We start from the raw sequence: 23,134 nt of genomic DNA on the forward strand, positions 1-23,134 counted from the left end.
TCCCACTGAGATACTTAAACACAGCAAGTCTCCTTCATGGTTTATTCAGTTGATAAATTAATTATAGGGCGACTGTTATTCTGTGCTTCAGCGCCGCTCCTGACAGCAGGAGAAGGAGAATATTTAGATGTATGATAATGAAAATGCAGAGATGAAGATGATGTGGGAATAACAACATACAACAACAGCAGTAAACAAACACACGACAGTAGAATCAGGACATGCAGACACAAAGAACTCAGATACATGAATATATCATTAAAGCTAATGAGCATAATAATGAATATTCAGCACTGGTAGAGAGCTTTTTTTCAGTTGGAATAATGTATTTTAATGTATGTTCAGACCATGCTGCTCAGGAGGTCCTGGAAACGATCCACTAAGGTAAAATCATCATCGTCATCACTGCTCCATCTGTGTGTGCTGTCACAGCTTTTCCATCTGCTGTCGTGACGCCTTCGTGCTGATCATCTGTCTGTCGGTGTTGCCTCGTATATGCTTGCTGTCGGTGTTATTAGAGGCATATTTGACAGTTTTCAGCACATGCTTTAGTGGTGGTGGTGTTCAAGTTGCATTGCTGGGTATTGAAAGGATAAGTTCACAAGCATTTAGGTCCTCAAATGAACATTAAGTGGGTTTTTCCACTACACAGTTCCAGCACGACTCGACTCACCTCGACTCGGTTCCAGGAACCTTTTCCATTACAAAAGGTACCTACTCAACGTGGGCGGGGTCGTCATAGCACGGCTCTGCGATACTGCCGTGACTTCGTTTTATACGCGACACAAACACATAAACAATGGAGGACATGGAGGCGATGGTGTACTTGCTGCTGTATGTGGCTTTCTGTCACACACAAAGCAACTAAATTGAGCCGTATAGCTGTAATGCTGTTGCCGGTATTTAAAAATGGCGGCTTTGATTCTTGTGTGGGACGGCTCATGACTCTACCAGTGACTCTCTGACCAATCAGAGGCCAGCAGTCTGATGACGTCACATTTGGTATCCGCTCGGCTCGCTTGGAACCTCAGCAGAGCAGATACTAAAGAAGTAGCAGGTACCACGTACTATCCCTAGTGGAGACGCAAGAAAAAACGAGTCGAGGCGAGTCGTGCTGGAACTCTGTAATGGAAAAGCGCCATAAGTGTGTTTTTCTTGCTGTAATGATTCCTCCTGTTCATACTGACCATTAGAAGATCCTTCATAGTGTTTATAATGGAAGTGATGGAGGACTACATCCACAGTCCTCCTTCTGAAGCTAATATGAAGCTTCAGCATCCAAATGAGTCAAATCAAGCAGGTTTCTTTTAATGTAACAGTGTTTTTAATGCCAAAGTCTCTCTTTTTGTTACTATACTTCCACCACAGCTCAACAGGAAACATTAAGAGGGAATTTGATGCTATAAAGACTGATTATAAGTGCATAATGAAAGGATCTTCTAATGATCAATATGAACAGGAGGAATGATTACAGCAAGAAAAAACAATGTTTCGATGTTCATTTGGGCTTCTGACTGTTATTTGAAGACACAATTGAAATATTGTGAACTCGTCCTTTAAATGTTGTTGTTTGTTGCTGTCATTTTCATGTTCATATATATATATCTATCACTAAGTTTGTGTGTTAAGTCCTTCTTAAGAAGTACTTTCAATCTTGTGATTTACTAAATGATATTGCACCATTAAATTTTATGTAATATCTTGGCTAGTAAACATTTTAGTAATATATAGATTACGAAACATCCAATAAGAAACAACAAGCTATGTGAAAAGGAGGGACTGTTGCATCATGAGCTGTTACACAACTTATAAAAAAAATAAAATAAACTGCCAATCCTTTGTGTGTGTTTAACCTTCCTGTCGTTCTCCTGGGTCAAATTGCCCCCATATGTTTAGACTGTTCCTTCCTTCTTACCTTTCCTTCATTCCGTCTGTCCTTCTTTCCTTACCTCCTTCCTTCTGTCCTTCTTTCCTTCCTTCCTCTTTTCCTTTCTCCCTCCCTTCCTCCTTCTTTCTTCCGTCCTTCCTTCCTTCTTTCCTCCCTCCCTCTTAGCTTCCCTTCTTCCTCCCTTCCTCCTTTCCTTCCTCCCTTCCTTCCTTGACTCAAGGACAACAGGAGGGTTAAGAATCAAAAGTACTGTATTCAGTTATGCTAAGTTATTGTAATTTAACATTAATGGTGTGTTTTCTGTGAAATGTAAAGTGATATTTCATACTACCTCTATAACCCTTAAAGCTCTGATATTAGCATGCTAACGTTATTTTTATCAGTTGGTTAATTCAGTTAGCTAACGTTACAGTTAGTGAGTGTGAATATTATGTGACAACTAATCTACGTGACTACGTGGCTTACTGACCATGGTTAACAGTATCAGCCTTAAATTAATATGTTAACTCTCAGTTTTTTGTACGTTTCCATCTCTGTATTTATATTCTGGATCTCTACTGGAATATCTTTACATGATTTACAGTTAAAAACTCCTAATGTCTCCAAATGTTAACTTCTTGAATCACATCAGTACATGTTGGGAGGTAAATCACATCTGAGATACTAGAGTGGAAACACCTTAGCAACCACGTTAGCAACCAGCTTAGCAACCAAGATTCCGGAACACACGGCAGTTAACGGGCTTGTGCTATGTGTTGAAAGCTATTTGAAGCCCTCACTTTTGACTTGTAGGCAGAGTTATTGAACAAGTTATTGAACTTTGACCATGTTTAATATACAACATTATAACAGGGTATGAAAAGCACAAAAGCAGAACATGTCTTTAGTCTGTTTAAGGACTTGTTGCCGCCTTTGAAGAACTGACGCATCCAAACTTGGGTCAAATTGTCGTAAATCATCAACAGTCTTACTCAGTTATCTACAAAGAACAGAGATCTATTTTTAACATAAAACTGTGTGTGTGATTTTGTGTGTATGTGTGTGTTTGAACAAGCAGCAGCAGTCAACACGTCTCTCAGAGCTACATCGGAAATGGCAGCTGTGGAGAGGCATCGTCAGCATCGCGCTCATCGAAGGCCGAAACCTCATTCCCATGGACCAGAACGGTCTGAGCGACCCCTACGTCAAGTTCAGGCTAGGACCCCAGAAGTACAGAAGCAAGGTATCATTAACCCCCAAACCCCCACAGTTGAGTCTCTGTTGAGCGTCTTGCTGAGGTTAGATCTTATGGTTTATTTTGGGGATGTGACCTGTGTTGTTGTCCTGTGTGCAGACGGTGCCAAAGACCCTGAGTCCACAGTGGAGGGAACAGTTCGACCTCCATCTGTACGAGGAGTCAGGAGGCGTGTTGGAGATCACAGTGTGGGACAGAGACACCGGGCGGAGAGACGACTTCATTGGACGGTCAGTTTCTGTCTACGTGCATTTTTAGAGCCCGACAGATAATATCGTTTAGCCGATATCGCCTGATCAGAGAAATATAAAAGTTAAAAGTTGAATTGCAGCTATAACTCGGTGGTTAACTTCATGATCTGACGGTGTGTGTTGGTTGTTTGTTGCTCAGCTGTCAGTTGGACCTCTCCACGCTGGCTAAAGAGCAGACGCACCACCTGGAGCTTCCTCTGGAGGAGTCGCGGGGGTTCGTGGTGCTGCTGCTCACGCTGACCGCCACCGCTCACGTCTCCATCGCCGACCTGTCCGTCACACCGCTGGACGACCCGCAGGAGCGAATGGAGATAACCAAACGCTACGTGAGCAGCTTTCTCACTGCTGCTGATGATGATGATGATGATGATGGAGTATCTCTACAGCATTAACAACTATCTCTCTTTTTGCGTTCTCTAGAGTGTTTTGAAGTCGTTCTCTAACCTGAAGGATATCGGCATCGTGCAGGTGAAGGTGATGAGAGCTGAAGGACTCATGGCTGCAGATGTAAATGGTAATCTGAAAATAATCATCAAAAATCATCTTCATTGTGTGTTTCCTATTCTACTTAATGTTTTTAATTAGGGTGTCCTAAGCAGTTATAAAAGATCTGAGCATGTATTGAGTATTTTATAAGGTTCTCATTAAGGCTGCTCAATTAATCGAAATTTGATCGTGATTACGATTTAGGGGCCAAATGATCTCAAAACTAATAAAATCAAGGGGAAATGATTTTTAATAATAATGAGATAGCACTAAATAACAAAGGTTTTATTTTGAAAAGCTTAGACCAGAATCCTGCGTCAGACGATGCTGAGTTTACTGACTAATCATTAAAAACCAGGAAGTGATGTGTGAACTATCGTCATGGTAACTCATTCATAAAAGCAATATTTAAGTGCATAAATGGGCTCATAATGTGTTGTGATATAATGAATGTCATAAACAGGGCATCAGGTGTTAACTGTAGAGCTCAAAGGTGAAGAACAACAGATCCATATGTATTTCTCATGAGGTTTTGGCTCTAAGGTCTTCTTGAAGATCATCAATCAGCACCTCATTACAACCCTTAGTGTTCAATATGTTTCTGTTTTAAATGCAGACCAACATTTGGTCATTGGTCTTTTTCAGTAAAACACTCACAGTCATGAAAAAAACATGATTGCTAGAATTTAAAAATACAGTTTAAAGGTTTTGCAATGTGTGAAGTAACAACACAGATGTGAATGACTAATAAAAACTATTGAACGGCTCCAAAGACTAATAACAGTGATCATGTTTTAATCCTCCTGTTGTCCTCAGGTCGAGGGAGGGAGGGAGGAAGGAAGGAAGGAAGGAGAGAAGGAAGGAAGGAAGGAGGGAGGAAGGAAGGAAGGAAAGGAGTAAGGAGGGAGGGAGGGAGGACAAAAGGAAGGAAGTAAAGAGAGAAGGCAGGAAAGGAGTAAGGAGGAAAAAGGAAGGAAGGAAGGAGAGAAGAAAGGAAAGGAGTAAGGAGGGAGGGAGGGAGGGAGGAAAAGAGGAAGGAAGTAAGGAAAGGAGTAAGGATGGAAGAAGGAAGGAAAGGAGGAAGGATGGAGGAAGGAAGGAAATGAGTAAGAAGGGAGGGAGGAAAAGAAGAAGGAAGTAAGGAGAGAACGAAGGAAGGAAGGAAGGAAAGGAGTATGGAAGGAGGAGGGAGCAAAGAAAGAGGGAAGGAGGGGAAGAACGAAGGAAAAAATCAAGAAAAAGGACGGGGTCAATTTGACCCGGGAGGACGACAGGAGGGTTAAGTCTCTGGAGAGTAGTTCAGTGTAAGGTAGATCGCTGCTATCACAGTATAATATAAACATTTGTATTATTATTTATTATTTATTGGTATATTTTCTGTGATTATTGTTACAGTATTAAATATAATGTGACTTACCCGTGTTGGTTTATTTTAAGGTAAGAGCGATCCTTTCTGCGTGTTGGAGCTGAATAATGACAGACTGCTGACACACACCGTTTACAAGAACCTCAACCCAGAGTGGAACAAAGTCTTCACATTGTGAGTGGACCTGTGGCCATGTTTTATTCATTTATACCCAGAATACAGAAAGATTTCATTTCCTGCTGTTAACATATTTCTGATTTCTGATTACAAATTTAAATATGTTATTAATAAGATTTTTTATATATTTCATACTATCTCTATAACCCTTAAAGCTCTGATATTAGCATGCTAACGTTATTTTTATCAGTCGGTTAATTCAGTTAGCTAATGTAACAGTTCGTGAGGGTGAATATTACATGAGGGTGAATATTACGTGACAACTAATCTCTACGTAACTACGTGGCTTACTGACCATGGTTAACAGCATCAGCCTTAAATTAATATGTTAACTCTCAGTTTTTTGTACGTTTCCAGCTCTGTATTAATATTCTGGATCTCTACTGGAATATCTTTACATGATTTACAGTTAAAAACTCCTAATGTCTCCAAATGTTAACTTCAAATCACATCAGTTCATGTTGGAGGTAAATCACATTTGAGATACTAGAGTGGAAACACCTTAGCAACCAGCCTAGCAACCAATATTCCGGAACACACGGCAGTTAACGGGCTTGTGCGATGTGTTGAAAGCAACTTGAAGCCCTCGCTTTTGACTTGTAGGCAGCATTTCTACATACGTTTGCCTCAAGTTATCGAACTTTGACCATGTTTAATATACAACATAATAACAAGGCATGAATAAGAGAAAAGCAGAACATGTCTTTAGTCTGTTTGTTTCGTTTCGTTTGTCGTTTGAGGACTTGAATGGAGCTGCGTCTAACTACCTTTATATTTTATGTGGTTATCTTTGTTTTTTATTTTATTTTATGGCTGCAACTAATGTTTATTTTTATTATTGATTAATCTGCTGATGATTTTATAGATTAATGAATTTAGTAGTGTAGTCTATAAAATATCAGAAAAAAGTGAAAAAATGCCTGTTATAACTTTAAAAGTTAAGTTTTGTCTGATGAAAAGTCCAAATAAACCCAGAAATTCAATTTATTATCATGTACGACACAAAAAAAACTCAAAATCTTCACATTTAAGATGCTCCAATTAGCAAATGTGTGATATTCATGCTTAAAAAATTTAATGATTAATCGAGTCAGATTCATCTTCTGTTTATAGATACTGTTTTGTGGCTTTTTAAGACTCATTCAACCTCTGCGATAAATCAATAATTATAAATGTATGATAGATGTTTAACAGCACAACAGATTCATTAAATAATAAAGTGGCTGTAGTGGTTGTCACTCACTGACTGAAACCTGATATATAATGAAACTCCACATGTTGGCAGCTCTCTACATCAGTCTGAATGAATCACCTCGTGTTTCTCTTTCTGTCCGTCAGTAATGTGAAAGACATTCACTCCGTGTTGGAGGTGACAGTGTTTGACGAGGACAGAGACAGAAGCGCTGACTTCCTGGGAAAAGTGGCCATCCCTTTATTACATGTGAGTGCATGAAACAACAGATTGTGTCTATACGCCCTAAAATTAAAATCTACAGTGTATAAAAATGTCCTTATACAGGTTTCAGGGTCATAATTAACATTTAAACTTGTATCTGCACCATCTCTTAAATCAGTGATGTACCTCTGTATATAGTGAAGGTCAAGTTTGTAAAAACATTATTTTCACAATAGTAGACAGAAATATTGCAGTAATAAAACTTCTAAAAAGTCTTGAAGTGTGTTTGAAGTCTTTATAATGAATTAACGTCGGCCATCTTTTATGTGTCAGTTCCGTAACGGAGAGCAGAAAGGATACGTGTTGAAGAATAAGGAGCTGACAGCTACGACCAAAGGAGTCATCTACCTAGAAGTTGATGTTATCTACAACACAGTGAGTATCAGCCAGAGAGTTTTTATTCATTATATTATATGTGACGCCTGACTGACTTTAAGATTGAGTTGTTTTTCTCTCTTTAGGTCAAAGCTGCTCTGAAGACGGTCGTCCCTGCTGAGCAGAAATACATCGAGGAAGAACCAAAAGTCTCCAAACAGGTATGATAATGTTTTCGTGGGATTTGATGACGGTAAAGAATATATATATATTGTCAATTAAATATGATAGAAAACATGATTTGTGTTTCTCAGTTGCTGCAGCAGAACTTTAACCGTGTGAAGCGATGCATCATGGTCCTGATCAGCTATGGGACGTATATCAACAGCTGCTTTGAATGGGAGTCTGCACAGAGGAGCATCATCTCCTTTGTGGTATGAAACACACACGCACACACACACTCGTAGGTATTTCCATGTCTTCTTGAGTGTGATCAGGTGTTTGTCCTCCAGCTGTTTGTGGTGGTGGTGTGGAACTTCGAGCTCTACATGCTGCCGCTGGCCTTACTGCTGCTGCTGGTCTGGAACTACTTCTTCTCTTCAAGCAGGGACATAACAGACATGGTGAGAAAACTACCAACACAGGTTTTTCTTTATTATTAAAGGACAGGTTCACTATTATTCTGGTGTGTCTTAACCCTCCTGTTGTCCTCGAGTCAAGGGAGGAAGGGAGGAAGGTAGGAGGGAGGAAGGAAAGGAGGAAGGGAAGAAGGACAGAAGGAAGGAAGGAAGGTAGGAGGAAGGAAGGAAGGAAGGAGGAAAGGACAGAAGAAAGGAAGGAGGGAAGGAAAGAAGGACAGAGGGAAGGAAGGAAAGAAGGACAGAAGGAAGGGAGGAAAGAAGGAACAGTCAAAATAGACAGGGTCAATTTGACCCGGGAGGACGACACAAAGGTTAAACCAGCAGTCAGGTTTCCATAGGAACAGTGAAATAATTTATCCTTGCTGTTCATACTGACTGAAAGATCTCCTTCAAATGTGCTTTTAATGGAAGTGATGGAGGACAAAATCTGACTGTAGTTCGTGAAATTGTTACGAAGTTTATTCTATGTTTGCGTGCACAAGAACACGGAATTTTCCATTTTTTTCGTGACACTTTTCACTGCTTTACTTTTTTGTGAGGACTTTCAAACCAATGTATTTCAATTGGGGAATGTCTAATAACTGTTGTTGGTTTTTTGCCTGTCAGTACTCTAAAGATGTTTTATGGTCTGACAACGCTGTGGTTAAGCTATGGTTAGGCACAAAAACTACTTTGTTAGGGTTCGAGAAAGGTCATGGTTTAGCAACATAAACAGAACAGTAAAAAAATGTCCCAACTTGTGGTTAGAAACACGACACTCGTGGTTAGAAACGGGAAGCCAACAGTCGTCTCATGCAGCAAAGTTTATCCACCGCATGGAGATTTGTACCTCTATATAGATGTCTGTCACTCATGTGTTTATATTCAAACTACAATAGGTCAAAAGTCGTGTTGAGTTTCTATACACTAAATTTCGTAACTATTTCACGAACTGCCGTGATACTGGGTTGAATCAACAGTCTGAGTCCACACAGTCATTTAAAAGTATCTGATCAGCGTCTATTGAGCTTCAGCAGTCTGAGTTAGTCATATCAAGTGATATCTGACACATTTGAATCACCATGCTCTTAACAGGTTTTTTATATTGGCATTTTAGTGATTCTTTTAATGGTATTTTCTATCTTGTTTTACTTTTCAAATCCTGTTCAGTTAGCCTTGTGAGCACCTGCCCATGTCTGCTTTCGTGGTGTTTTAACTGTCTGCTGTCACTGAAGTTTGCATGTATGTATCCGTTTGAATGTTGTGTTGCCCTCTCCTGAAACTGCAACCAAATCTACCTTCGGGTATTAATAAAGTTACCTTACCTTACCATTTACAGTCTTTTTAGCATCAGATTCCCTCTTAGTGTTTCCTGTTGAGCTGTGGTGGAAGTATAGGAACAAAAAGACTTTGCTACTAAAAACACTGTAACGCTGAAACATAGAAGATGAAGATGAAGACTCATTTGGATGCTGAAGCTTCATATTAGCTTCAGATCAACTTTTAAATACATTACTACACAGAAGGAGGACTGTGGATTTAGTCCTCCATCACTTCCATTATAAACATTATGAAGGATCTTCTAATGGTCAGTATGAACAGGAGGAATCATTACAGCAAGAAAAACACACTTCATGTTCATTTGGGCTCCTGACTGTTGATTTAAGACATACTTCTCCTTTAACATCTGTATTTCAACCAGTTAACAGTTTATTGCTTCTGTTCCTGCTGCAGACTATGGACGCCATGTTTGAGTGGGAAGATGAAGAGGAGGATAAAGACGACAAGGTGTTGTCATCATAAAACAGCTGCACATTCATCACTAATATTACCCAGTATAGTGAATTAAATGACTAAACTCTGACCTTTTCCCTCGTTGTTGTCAGGACTCGGAGCACAAAGGCTTCATGGATAAACTGTACGCCATCCAGGATGTGTTCATCAGTGTGCAGAGTGCGCTTGATGATGTGGCGTCGTACGGAGAGAGGATAAAGAAGTGAGGATGTAGTTTCCACTGGGTAGAGGGGGGCACATATCACATGTCACACATAGATCAAGCCAATACAAACACCAGCCATGTGTCTCAAATCACACTCTTCTGTTAGTACACTGTGGACACTGTGTACTTAATTGTGTAGTGCACATATTTGGACAGATTAGTGTCTCAAATCAAACACAGCCATTGCTCACTTTCTGGAAATGAGTTTGTGTTATCGTTCATGGTACCAAATCATTACAGACTGCTAAATTAACCCATTAAACCTACTGGCTTATATGTGACCACGGTATAGTGGTGCTTAGTGTAAATAACCATAGACTGTATAAAAGAAATGGACGTAACATCCGTGACGTCACCCATTGGTTTGTGGACTGCTGCTCAGAAGCCAATAGTTTCTAATCTAGGCAGCGCCATCTTGAAAATTTCAGGTGCATGCTGGGAAAAATAAAAACACAGATTCTACTTATATGGGCATGAGGCAGGGCCATGGGCGGAGCGGGGAGGTTGCTATGGTTGCGAGGGCTGGATCCCGAGGACATTGGTCATTGCTTGTGGAGCAAAAAACTGTTGACCACCGCAATGTCTATAAAGTGGTAAAAAAATGTCTTATACCACTTCATTGTCTTGTGATGCACACTGTAATACCCAATCAAGGCATCTGAAAGATCTACACCACCCATGTTCTGATTGTAGTCCCTTATGGGATCAGGGACGGGCACCTTCTTATTTTGCCACATGCCGTTCTCTTTCACTCTCCTTGTCACAGTTTGGCCGCTGAATGCTCTGTGCACAGTGGATAAAATGGTAACCTCACGCGTGTCCATCCATTTCACGAATAAGAGGTTTTTTTGGTGTATCCACCTTATATCTCTCGTTTTCGCCCTTTTTGGCAGGTCATTGCATTTGGTTTTGGGAAAACCAATTCTGTTTTTCCTAATAGTACCACACGCACCAATCTTTTGTCTCAACAGTTCCTGGAACAGAGCAGGGCTTGTATAAAAATTGTCTACAAAGACTGTGTAGCCTCTACCCAGAAGAGAGAGGATGGTACAAGGTCAATTACGGATGTATAACTCAGACCTTGTCCTGGAATATGCATTTGTGTGTTCCCTTCATAAACAAAGAAATTCCATGTATAAGCTGTTGAAGAGTCTGCTTTGCCTTCGTGTATTGCTTCATATTTATACGAGCCTTTGATGCCACCATCCTTTCATCTACAGCCATGTTTCGATAAGGGTGGAAGTGCGCTTTGCAGGCTTCGACAATGTTGTAATAGAGGGGCTTGATCTTGAACAGTCTGTCATATGCTGGAGTGTTCCTTTTGCGGTCGTTTTCTTCGTCTTCAGCTGGGTTGCTTAAATGTAGCAACCATAGGATAGATTCAAATCTGTCTCTTTTCATGGCATCGGTAGGGAATCTGAAGTGGTATGGCCATTCCTTCCGCCAATAGTCTCCCCTGTCATGGACTTTGACAAGCCCTGAGAAGATGATGATGGCCAGGAATATGTAAAAATCGCTAACTGTCAGAGGTTTCCAAACAAACTTCAGTCCAGCCTGAAGTCTCTTAGCAGCGTTGGCGTTCGTATTTGTGATGATGAGTGCGAATAACTCTCGTTCGCGCCATGGCGCTTTCTCTGTGGCGCGAAATTCACTTCACTAATGTCACATAAGCAGACTGTTCAGGCAAATTACACCTGCAGACTATAAATAAATTATATAGTCTGCAGGTCTAATAAAAAAATAAAATAATTTATTTATAGTAAATAGGCTCTCGGGCTTAAGAGGCTAAGTTACTTCCGTGTTGGCCTCATTTCAGAGGACCAGAACTCCCCGCCTGGTTAAAACACATGTATAATTTACATTTGTATATGGTGGCGATGTTCAGCGTAGTTACAACGTCCTCAGCTGCCATTTCCTGTTTGAAAAGTGGTCCCTCTTAATGGACGTCAGCTGATTAAACTTTAAACCTGACAGTAGTTTGATGTCCTTCTCTCTCTCCTCTGCAGCACCGTTAACTGGACAGTGCCTTTTCTAAGCTGGTTGGCGATCACTGCCTTATGTCTGGCCACGTTTCTTCTCTACCTCATTCCTCTCCGATACCTGGTGCTCGCATGGGGTGAGTCCTGATTTCACACCAACAGCTCGTCACACAGACACACAGAATATACACACAGACTATACACATATATATACTCTAAAACTGATTTCTGTCTTTCCGTAGGTGTGAATAAGTTCACCAAGAAGCTTCGTGATCCGTACATGATCGACAACAACGAGCTTCTTGACTTTCTCTCCAGAGTGCCGTCCGATGTTCAAGTGGTGCGTAACTCATGAGGTCCTTTAATCCATTAGTGGCTAGTGACAAAATTAATCAGCAACTATTTTGACATTTGTTTAATTGTCTTTGAAGCAAATGAGCAGAAAACTACTTGGTTGCAGCGTCCTGAATTTAAAGTAATGATGTTTTCAGTCTTTGGGAGTAGTTGTGTGTAAATGCAGATGCTACTGAGCATGTGCAGGAACGTGATTCTGTCTATCACAACCTCTTGACTTTATACTGCATTGTAAACTAGTGCCACAGGGCTACTGCCGGGATGGGTACATGATTTATTTTTTCTTTATGAATGTACTTTATTCTCAACTTAACATCCCTGAAAATATTAAGTTAATGTTATTATCATATTTAAGCATAAGGAAGTTAACAGTCAGACATTCGCCCCATTTATCCAGTATAGGTTTTACATGTAGCGCAAACATCCAATTATTAAATTATATTAACAGATGCACTATATAACCTTTATTAACTGTAAAAAAAATAGGTTAGAAAAATAAAGGTAGTCTATTTCCTAACAGAGGACAAATATATGAATAGATTTTTTGAAGAATTTATAAATAGATTGTTTATTATAGGAAAGCCTTATTATCTAATATATGGTTGTACTGAGATCACATTGGGCTGTATGTGGCCTTTAAACTGAAATGAGTTTGACACCCTTGTGTGCAAACTTTGATACCCACAACAGGTCAAATATTTCTAGGTCTTATACCAATAAGACCTAGAAATATTTGACCTGTTGTAATGAAGTTGAGATTCATTATGCAGCAAGGTTTTAGTCTGTTCCCACTGATGACATCATTCACATTATCTGTCTAATCCCAGTCAAAGCTTCATTCATCACTGTTCCCTGTTACTATAAAGTGTAACGATGCTGGGACACGTTTCTGACAGCAGGGGTCCTCGTCCTCCTTCTGGTTTTAGTTTCATGGTCAATGAGCTTATCTGTGCCTGCACTCAGTCTCCCAGTGAGTCCTAACAGGTCAGGACTCCTCAACACGAGCACAGATAAGAAGAGAGTTTTTACTTCTAGTCCTAAAAGCAGGACCAACAGGAGAGATGTGTTACTCTTCCAACACACTCTTCCAATACGGCCCACTTTCCTTCCTGTCTTCTTTTCCTTCCTATAACATCCTGTCATCTGTCCTTCTTTCCTTCCTCCCTTTCTTACTTCTTTCCTTCTTTGTTTCCTTCCATCTTTCCTTCATCTTCCTTTCCTTCCTTCCTTGTCTTCTTTTCCTTTCTTCCTTTCCTTCCTAATCCCTTTTCTTTCCTTCCTTCCTTCCTTTTGTCTTTCCTTCCCTCCTTTCTTTCCTTTCTATCACTTTTCCCTTCTTTCCATCCTTCTTTCCTTCCTCCCTTCCATCTTTTTAATGATCCGGCCCACATGAGATCAGATTGGTCTGTATGTGGCCCTTGAATGGAAATGAGTTTGACCCCCCTGCTCTAAGAAGCTCAATAAAACAAAGCCCCTGGTGGTGATCTGTAAAATGAGACATCATTGGTCAGATTACAGTGAGATCTGTAGTTACATGTGTGACACACAGCCAGAGGGTAATCAGATTACAATATTACTCTTCTTCAGCACACTATTTGTCTTTCATAAGTAAAGACATGTTTCCCTAAATAAACGGTGTCACATGTCTGAAGTCATGAAAACATTTATGTAGGTCAGAGTTTGTTATTTTGAATTGTAAAGACGAGTTGAAATCGTGGACGAGCTGTAGCAGACAATAACGTAACTATAGATAACATTTAAATATAATTAAGCCGATAATATAATAACTTTTCAATAACGTGATTTGTTATATCCAGTAAATGAAACTTAACCTTCATGTCGTCCTCCCGGGTAAAATTGACCCCGTCTGTTTTGACTGTTCCTTCCTTTCTTCCTTCCTCCCTTCCTTCTTTCTTTCTTTCTTTCCTTCCTTCCATCCTTCCTTCTTCCTTTCCTTCCATCCTTCCTTCCTTCCATCTTTCCTTCCTTCCTTCTTCCTCCCGCTCATCCTTCCATCCATCCTCACTTCCTCTGTCCTTCTTTCCATCCTTTCTCTCCTTTCCTCCCTTCCTTCCTTTCCTTCCTCCCTCCTTTTCTTCCTTCCTTGACTCGAGGACAACAGGAGGGTTAAGTAAAGTGATATTAGTATAATGTTAAGTTCCGTCTCATGCATTTTGATCTCAGAGAAACATTTTTCCCATCATGCTTTGCAGAAATGTGGTAAAAATGGCGATAAATTGATTTTATATATTTGCTTTCCTGACAGATGCAGTATCGGGAGCTGAGGGTGGATCCGAGTCAGAGTCCCAGCAAACGGAGGCGGACCAACCAGAGCTAGCTGCTCCTCTCTGAACACTTTAACATTTCAACTGTAGAACAATGTAAACTATGTTATTTATACATTTCTTATATATATTTGAATGATTATGTAAAGATGTGACTGTTTGAGTTTTGAGATTTATTTTCTAAACCTTGTAAAAAAAAAAAAACTCCCAATGTCTTCCAGTGATGTTTTTTTTTTTTTAATCTTTTATTTCTTGTAACGATGCTTCACAGGATGAAGCTAAATCTATATATGTGGTAAAATGTATGTCATGAATGTATCTGTGTGAGTTATAAAGAGCATGCGTGTATGAAGCTGTGCTGCTGTTGCATGGAATATTTGCATCTTCTGTCATTTATGGTTTTTTAATTTTTATTTCTTTGAATTTTATTTTTGTGATATTTTGAATGTAAAGTTAGAGTCTTATGTTGTTTTGTAGCTAGCGATGCATGTTAGCTTAGCACAGGTTATTAGCATATTAGCCGTCACTGATATTCCATGTAGCACCGTATACACACTCCGATTATATCAAACCCACACTATAACTCTGCATGTTGCTTTTATGAACTGTTTAAGTGGAAAATAACCTTTTTTTGGGGGGGGGGTTTAGTTTGGAAATGCGAACTGGAATGGTTGCCATGGCGATGCAAACCAATCAAATTCTCTGGCTGTTAAAGGGGCCGTCTACTAATTTCACATATGAGTTTAACTTAATCCCGAGGAATCCCATCCAGTCTGTAAACAGTTGTTTAACCCTCCTGTTGTCCTTGAGTCAAGGAAGGGAGGGAGGGAGGAGGAAGGAAGGAAGGAAAGGAGGGAAGGAAGGAGGGAGGAAAGAAAGAGAGATGGAAGGGAAGGAGGAAGGAAAGGAGGGAAGAAGGAAATGAGGGAGGAAAGAAAGAGGGAAGGAAAGAAGGAGGGAGGAAAGAAAGAGAGAAGGAGGAAGGAAAGGAAGAAGGAGGGAAGGAACAATCAAAATGGGTCGAATTGACCCCGTCTGTTTTGACTGTTCCTTCCTTCCTCCCATCCCTCCTTTCCTTCCTTCCTCCCTCCCTTCCTTATTTCCTTTCCTCCATCCTTCATTCCCTCCTTTCCTTCCTCCATCCCTTCCTTATTTCCTTTTCTCCCTTCCTTCCTCCTTTCCTTCCTTCTTCCTTCCTCCCACCCTCCCTTGCCCCCTCTCTCCTTTCCTTCCTTCTTCCTTCCTTCCTTCTTCCTTCCTCCCTCCCTCGCCCCCTCTCTCCTTTCTTTCCTTCCTTCTCCCTTCCTTCCTCCCTTCTTTCCTTTCCTCCCTTCCTTCATTCCTCATTTCCTTCCTTCTTCCTTCCTCCCTCCCTCCCTAGCCCCCTCCTTCCCTTCCTCCCTCCTTCCCTCCCTCCTTTCATTCCTTCTTCCTCCCTTCCTTCCTTCCTTGAGTCGAGGACAACAGGAGGGTTAATAATCTCCTGAGTCTTTGTGAGTTGTCATGTTTGTCAAAGTGTTTTTTTTTTGCACGACTGATTATAAATTATATGAAGTGCTTTTACAGATACTGAATGTTCTGTTCATCTGTCGTGAGTCACGTCCAGATCGTCCTCGGCTCTTCAACGTTAGCATCTCAGAGGAAACATCAGAGACATGTACAGGACAGTTTCCTCTCATCTCTTTTTGTCATTTTGCACATGTATGTCGTGCCCTGTTGCATCATGGGTACTTGCTTGCTATTGTAATCCAGTCAGAAGCAGGACTGACTGAGTAGCATTTATGTGACCAAACTTATAAAAATCTATTTCTACACAGATGTTTGTGGCTCTCCGTGTTTCATATCAGCATTTTAAAGTTAAGGTAATCTCTTTCTTTGCTCCCTTCTCCTTCCTTCCTTCCTCCCTCCCTCCTTTCCTTCCTCCTTTCATTCTCCTAAATTCCTTCCTCTTTTCGTCCTTACTCCTTTCCTTCCTTCCTGCCTTCCTTACTCCTTTCCTTCCTTCCTTCCTTCCTTCCTCCCTTCATTCTCTCCTTACTGCCTTCCTCTTTTCCTCCCTCCCTTCCACCTTTCCTTCCTTCTTACCCTCCTTCCTCCCTCCCTCCCTTCCTTCCTTCTTACCTTCCTTCCTCCCTTCCTTCTCTCCTTACTGCCTTCCTCCTTTCCTCCCTCCCTCCTTACTCCTTTACTTTGTCATTTCTTCCTTCCTTCCTTCCTCCTTTCCTTCCTTGACTTGAGGACAACAGGAGGGTTAAACAGAGACAGTAAAGGAGGCTAAAAATGACCCTCGGGGTGTTTCTGATGTATGTTTGAACAAAGTCTGGTCTGAAGGAGGAAATGTAAACTCCTCTGGATCCTCAAGCTGTAAAATAGTCTCTCGACTACATGAATAACAGATTGACTCAATGCAATGTTTCACTCTTAACCCTCCTGTCGTCCTCCCGGGTCAAATTGACCCCATCTCTTTTGACTGTTTCTTCTTTCCTTCCTTCTTCCCCTCTTTCCCTCTTTCTTTGCTCCCTTCCTTCCTCCTTTCCTTCCTTCATTCCTTCCTTTCTTTCCTCCCTTCATTCTCTCCTAAATTCCTTGCTCTTTTCGTCCTTACTCCTTTCCTTCCTTCCTTCCTCCCTTCCTTCTCTCCTTACTTCCTTGCTCTTTTCATCCTTCCTCCTTTCCTTCCTCCCTTCCTTCTCTCCTAAATTCCTTCCTCTTTTCATCCTTCCTCCTTTCCTTCCTTCCGTCCTTCCTTCTTTCCTTCCTCCCTTCTTTCTCTCCTTACTTCCTTTCTCTTTTCGTCCTTACTCCTTTCCTTCCTCTTTTCCTACTTTCCTTCCTTCCTTCTGTCCTTCCTCCTTTCCTTCCTTGACCTGAGGACAACAGGAGGGTTAAATCTAAAAACTTCTCCCCCCTGTGCTTCACAGTCTTGACCAGCAGAGGGCCTCAGAGGCTCAGAGCTGCAGCGGCTCACACAGGAGACAGTGTTCAGACTGCTGCTGACAGAGCAACAGGTTCAGCAAGCTCCATCCTTTACTTCCTTCCTTCTTTCCTTCCTTTCCTTCCTTCCTTCTTTCTTTCCTTCCTTCCTTCTTTCTTTCCTTTCCTCCCTTCCATCTTTCTTACAAGTCATTTCAGTGGAAGCAAACATGAAGCTACAAACCTGTTGCTATGTGATGCACTATAAATCTTCTTTCCTTTCCTCCCTCCCTTCCTTCCTTCCTTCTTTCTTTCCTTCCTTCTTTCCTTCCTTCTTTCCTTTCCTCCCTTCCTCCTTTCCTTCCTTCCTTATTTCTTTCCTTTCCTCCCTGGCTTCAACCGTTTTCAGCACTCCAGTGGGCCAGAACCTGCCCGCCAAGAGGTCCAATCCGGCCCAGTTTCCTTCTTCCTCTTTACCTTCCTTCCGTCTGCCCTTCTTCCCTTCCTTCCTTCCTCCCTGTCTTCTTTTCCTTCCTTCCTTCTTTCTGCCCTTCTTCCCTTCCTTCCTTCCTTTCTTCCTTCTTTCCCTCAATCTGTCTTCCCTTCCTTCCTTCTTTCCTTCCATCTGTCCTTCCTACCTTTCTTAGTTTCTTCCTTCTTTTCTTCCATCTGTCTTCCCTTCCTTCCTTCCTTCGTCCCTTCCTTCCTTCCTTCCTTCCTTCCTTCTTGTCTTCTTTTCCTTCCTTCCTTCCTTCTCCTTTTCCTTCCGTCCTTCCTTCCTTTTAATGATCCGGCCCATATGAGCTCAAATTGGCCCTGTCTGTTTTGACTTGTTCCTCCCTCCCTTCCTTCCTTCCTTCCTTCCTTCCTTCCTTCCTCCTTTCCTTCCTCCCTCACTCCTTTCCTTCCTTACCTCCTTCTCTCTTTCTTTCTTTCCTCCCTCCTTTCCTTCCTCCTGCCTTTCCTTCCTCCCTCACTCCTTTCCTTCCATACCTCCTTCTCTCTTTCCTTCCTTCCTCCCTCCTTTCCTTCCTCCTTCCTTTCTTCTTCCTCCCTCCCTCCTTTCTTCTTCCCCCCTCCCTCCTTCCTTCTTTCCCCTCCCTCCTCCTTCCTTCCTCCCTCCTTTCCTTCCTCCTTCCTTTCTCCCTCCTTTCTTCTTCCCCCCTCCCTCTTTCCTTCCCTCCTTTCCTTCCTTCTTCCTCCCTCCCTCCCTCCTTCCTTCCTCTTTCCTTCCCTTCCTTCTTCCTTCCTCCCTCCCTCCTCCCTCCTCCCCTTCCTTGACTCGAGGACAACAGGAGGGTTAACGCTTTTCATTTACCATGACAGAAAAAGAAAGAAAAGAGGAAGAAAAGCGGTTTGGCAGAGAGTGGCAGGGTTAGTAGGAGTGGCAGGTGTGTCAGAATAATAGCTGGCTGTGATAGTCTGTTATTGTTTCCTAGCTATTAAAGATCATTATAAATTAATAAGGTACATAAATTATACATTATGATATAACCACATAAACCAGAGCTTGCCTGGGCCTGCTCGGTGGCTTTACTGAAATTATTACAGTATAAATATATAAATAGATTATATGCAAAAGTTTAACCTTCCTGTCGTCCTCCCAGGTCAAATTGACCCCGTCTGTTTTGACTGTTTCTTCTTTCCTCCCTTCCTTCCTTCTTTCTGTCCTTCCTTCTTCCCTCCCTCCTTCTTTCCTCACTACCTCCTTCTCTCTTTCTTTCCTCCCCCCTACCTTCTTTCCTTCCTTCCTCCTTCCCTTTCTTTCATTCCTCTCTTTCCTCCCTTCCTTCCTCCATCCCTCTTTCTTTCCTTCCTCTCTCTTTCCTTCCTTCCTTCTGTCCCTCCTTCTCTCCTCCCTCCCTCCTTCTCTCTTTCTTTCCTCCCTTCCTTCCTCCCTCCCTCCCTTCCATCCTTCCTTCCTTCCTTGACTCGAGTACAACAGGAGGGTTAAGACACTTGTTTAGTTGTTTAGACTCATTTTGCAGGACGCTGACCACCAGAGTCATAAAGAACTATCTCCACCAACAAGAAGAACAAGGAGTCCTGCAGCTGATGGGTTTGCCTCCATAGGAAAGATCTCAACATCATAGTTAGTCTGGGATTACATAAAGAGACAGAAACAGCTGAGAGCCCAAAACCACAGAAGAAGAAGAAGGACTGCAACCGACCTGCTGACTACCTGATCTCAGTTAAGTTTCTGCTGGTTACTCAACTTTATATCAAGTTAACTGCAAAATAAAAGTTATTAATGACATTGTTGTAGAGAGTATCTTCATTTTTGGTTGCTAAAACGTTTTTCCAGTACTGTACATATACTCACACATCACAGGGTTGTCAAACATGCGGCCCGTGGGCCAGAACCGGCCCGCCAAGAGGTCCAATCCGGCCCACTTTCCTTCTTCCTCTTTACCTTCCTTCCGTCTGCCCTTCTTCCCTTCCTTCCTTCCTCCCTGTCTCCTTCCTTCCTTCTTTTTGCCCTTCTTCCCTTCCTTCCTTTCTTCCTTCTTTCCCTCAATCTGTCTTCCCTTCCTTACATCTTTCCTTCCATCTGTCCTTCCTACCTTTCTTAGTTCCTTCCTTCTTTTCTTCCATCTGTCTTCCCTTCCTTCCGTTGTTCCTTCTTTACGTTCTTTCCTTCCATCTTTTCTTCCTGTATTCTCTTCCTTCTCCTCCATCCTTCCTTCCTTTTAATGATCCGGCCCACGAGCTCAAATTGGGCTGTTTGTGGCCCTTGAATGAAAATGAGTTTGACTCCTCTGCTCTATCACCATTGGTAGAAAGTATATTTGCCCTTAAGCACAGTTTTGAGGCTTGGCCCAGAAACCTGTGAATGGGTCTGTGGTTGTGCTTTGATGAAGACGTATTGCAATATAATATAAATGTTTCATAAATAAAGTATTATTGAGCTTTCTTTAGCCTTAATCCTCCTTGAAGATATATGAAACACATTAAAACATATTCAAATATAGACAATCTTATTCAAGCTTTCACACCAAAGAGCTGAGTAAAGATAGCTGTCCTGCATTGTGTTCACTTTAATCTAGAACTGCAATAAATTAGTCGATGAATTGATTAGTCGATTATCGGAAAATGAATCAGCACTAACACTTTGATAATTGAATAAAAAACAATTACTGGTTGCAGCCTCTCGAATGTGATGATACATGATAGTAAACTCAACATCTCTACACTGTTTGTCAAATAAAGTTAAGAATTTGAAGATACCACAAAGAGCTCAACTATTTTCTGACAAAATGATCGCCCCCTACCAAGTGTCACCTGTCAATCAAAGTCACCACCTCTACCAGAAACATGGACGCTATGTCTGAGAGCTTTCTGTTGCTGGCTCGGCAGCTAGCTCAGCGGCTAACTCAGCTAACTGGCTAACTGTAAACGGGATCATCCCTATGTTCCCCGGGTCCTATGTTCCCCGCTAGGAACATAGGGATGATCCCGTCTACAGTTAGCCAGTTAGCTGAGTTAGGCACCGAGTTAGCAGCCGAGATAGCAGATGAGTTAGCCGCCGAGCTAGCAGCCGAATTAGCCACTGAGCTAGCAGCAGAATTAGCAGCCGAGTTAGCCGCAGAGCTAACAGCGGAGTTAGCCGCTGAGCTAGCAACTGAGTTAGCCGTGATCGGGGAACATAGGACCGGGGGAACACAGGTATGCTCCCCAGTAGCAGTAGTAGTGTGTGCTGAATGTATTTATACCTCTACAGTAGCAGGGACGGGTTTATGATTTTCAGACCCACCCACTAAATCCTGAACACAGTTTGTGAATCCTAGCTCCACAATTCAAATCTAACTTTCTCTTCTCCCAAACGCTGAAACCCCGCCCCCTACCAAATGTCACCTGTCAATCAAAGTCACCACCTCTACCAGAAACATGCCACAAACAGCTCAACTATTGTCTTACAAAATGATATACTCATAATAATGAAAAGCTGAAGCCTTTGCTCTACTTGCCTGAGTCTAGCCTTCATGCTCTGACTTGAAGCTCGTCAGACGGTCGGGAACGCTCTGACCTTTTGCTCTGCAGACGTTTTGCCATGGAAAACACAGGTGTAATTAATAACATGAATCACGCTTTGATAACCTTCACGTGTGCAGGTTTCAGGGCCCTCGTGCTGAGCGTGCCGCCTCACTGGCTGTACTTAAGGCGACACACAAATGCTATTCCTGTCACGACAAGTCAGAACGTCTGCTGTGGTAGAAGATCCAAACCTGTGATATTGTTTTTCAGCTCCATCAGCTTTTCTTTACCCAACTATTTTGTTTAAAACACGCTGGTTCCTACGCAGTTTTGATTTGGGTTAAGTAGGCCTACAGTAAATGAAGCCCACCCACAGTGAACATAATGGAGCATTTAGATATTTCCCTCAGGAGTTGGTGGAGAGTAAAAACAGAGCTAAAAGAGCTATTATTAGCTATGGTGGAAGGTAATGGGCGTGTTTCCAGAGCGTGAAAGGATGATTCAGTAGTTAATAAGTTCACTGTCAGATATTTGTTTGTTAAAATAGGAAATCAGAAGTAAAATATAGCTCTTATCTTTTTAATTATCTGTAACTCCACAGTCTGATCTGTCAATGGTTAATGTGGTTGTGTCTCATAGTGATGAACCTATAGAGAATTATCAGTGACTCTGCAGCTTCCTCTCAGCTTTATGGAGCTTTATAGTTGAGTTTCAGCTCATTGTTTAACTGTCTGGCTGCAACTTTACAGTTTTGGTTCACTCTCAGCGATCTCATAGAGTCGTTTTTAGAGAAAAAGCTGTTAAAAAGCTCAGCACCAAACACCAAACAGACAGACCCAGTTATCTGCAGACTAGCTGGTGAACATAGTGGAGCATTTAGATATTTCCCTCAGGAGCCGGTGGAGGGTAAAAATAGAGCTAAAAGAGCTATCATTAGCTATGGTGCTAGGTAATGGGGCGTGTTTCCAGAGCGTGAAAGGATGATTCAGTAGTTAATAAGATCACTTTCAGATGTTATGAGTATGAGCATTTAGATATTTCCCTCAGGAGTTGGTAGAGAGTAAAAACAGATCTAAAAGAGAGAGAATACTGGACTTTATATTCAGCAGACGGACAGAAACACGATGAACTAATGAATGATAATGTTGATCAGTAACTGCTGGATGCATGGATGTATTATAAAAGCTGGATCTCAGTAGTGTTTCCCCTCCAGTCGGCCCACAGACTTTACATTGTAATAAACTTCTTTTCTGGGCTAGCTGGTGAACATAGTGGAGCATTTAGCAGCTAAAGAGCCAGATATTTCCTTCCTTTAGGAGTTGGTAGAGAGTAAAAACCAGAGCTGAAAGAGGAAGGAAGAAAGAACAGAAGGAAGAAAGGGAGGAAGGACAGACAGAAGGGAGGGAGGAAGGAAGGATGGAAGGAAGAAAGAAAGAAAGAAAGGGAGGAAGGACAGAAGGAAGAAAGGAACGAACGAACGAAGAGAGGAAAAGGGGAAGGTAGGAAGGAAGGACAAGAACACAGGATGGCAAGTGGGCCGGATCACACCCCTCGACGGGCCGTACTTGGCCCCCGGGCCGCATGTTTGACACCCCTGAAGTACATCAACATATAAACTTTAAAGCTAACGATATCTCAGTGTTCACTTCCAACCAAGTATCATGGCATGGTTTGTGAAATAGTCACGAAATTTAACCCCATAGATTCGTGTGAGGCTTAAACACGAATTTTTTATTTATTTTCGTGACACTCAGCACGACTTTCAAACTACCGTGTTTCACTTGGAAGTATCTTTCATACCTGCACTCATCAGGACATCGGCTGTCTGTGCTTTCC

At 41.7% G+C, this 23,134-nt stretch overlaps 1 protein-coding gene across 1 annotated transcript; it reads left to right on the plus strand.

Moving 5' to 3' along the window:
- The first annotated feature begins 345 nt into the window (after positions 1-345).
- Positions 346-14,627, plus strand: mctp1b (multiple C2 domains, transmembrane 1b). Its single transcript, XM_053339858.1, has 16 exons — positions 346-384; positions 2,946-3,110; positions 3,222-3,352; positions 3,513-3,699; positions 3,794-3,887; positions 5,297-5,399; positions 6,741-6,843; positions 7,132-7,233; positions 7,320-7,394; positions 7,488-7,607; positions 7,686-7,817; positions 9,528-9,581; positions 9,680-9,789; positions 11,799-11,908; positions 12,014-12,111; positions 14,392-14,627. The coding sequence occupies exons 1-16, from the start codon at positions 349-351 to the stop codon at positions 14,461-14,463; spliced, it is 1,692 nt and encodes a 563-aa protein (XP_053195833.1). The 5' UTR covers positions 346-348; the 3' UTR covers positions 14,464-14,627.
- Positions 14,628-23,134: the final 8,507 nt, after the last annotated feature.

This window comes from Scomber japonicus, chromosome 19, assembly GCF_027409825.1.
Source record: "Scomber japonicus isolate fScoJap1 chromosome 19, fScoJap1.pri, whole genome shotgun sequence".
Classification (NCBI taxonomy): Eukaryota; Metazoa; Chordata; class Actinopteri; order Scombriformes; family Scombridae; genus Scomber; species Scomber japonicus.

Coding starts and splice junctions, on each gene's coding strand:
- mctp1b (XM_053339858.1), top strand. CDS start 349: ATGCTGCTCAGGAGGTCCTGGAAACGATCCACTAAG. Junction 385..2,945: donor CCTGGAAACGATCCACTAAG/GTAAAATCATCA, acceptor TTGAACAAGCAG/CAGCAGTCAACACGTCTCTC. Junction 3,888..5,296: donor CATGGCTGCAGATGTAAATG/GTAATCTGAAAA, acceptor GTTTATTTTAAG/GTAAGAGCGATCCTTTCTGC.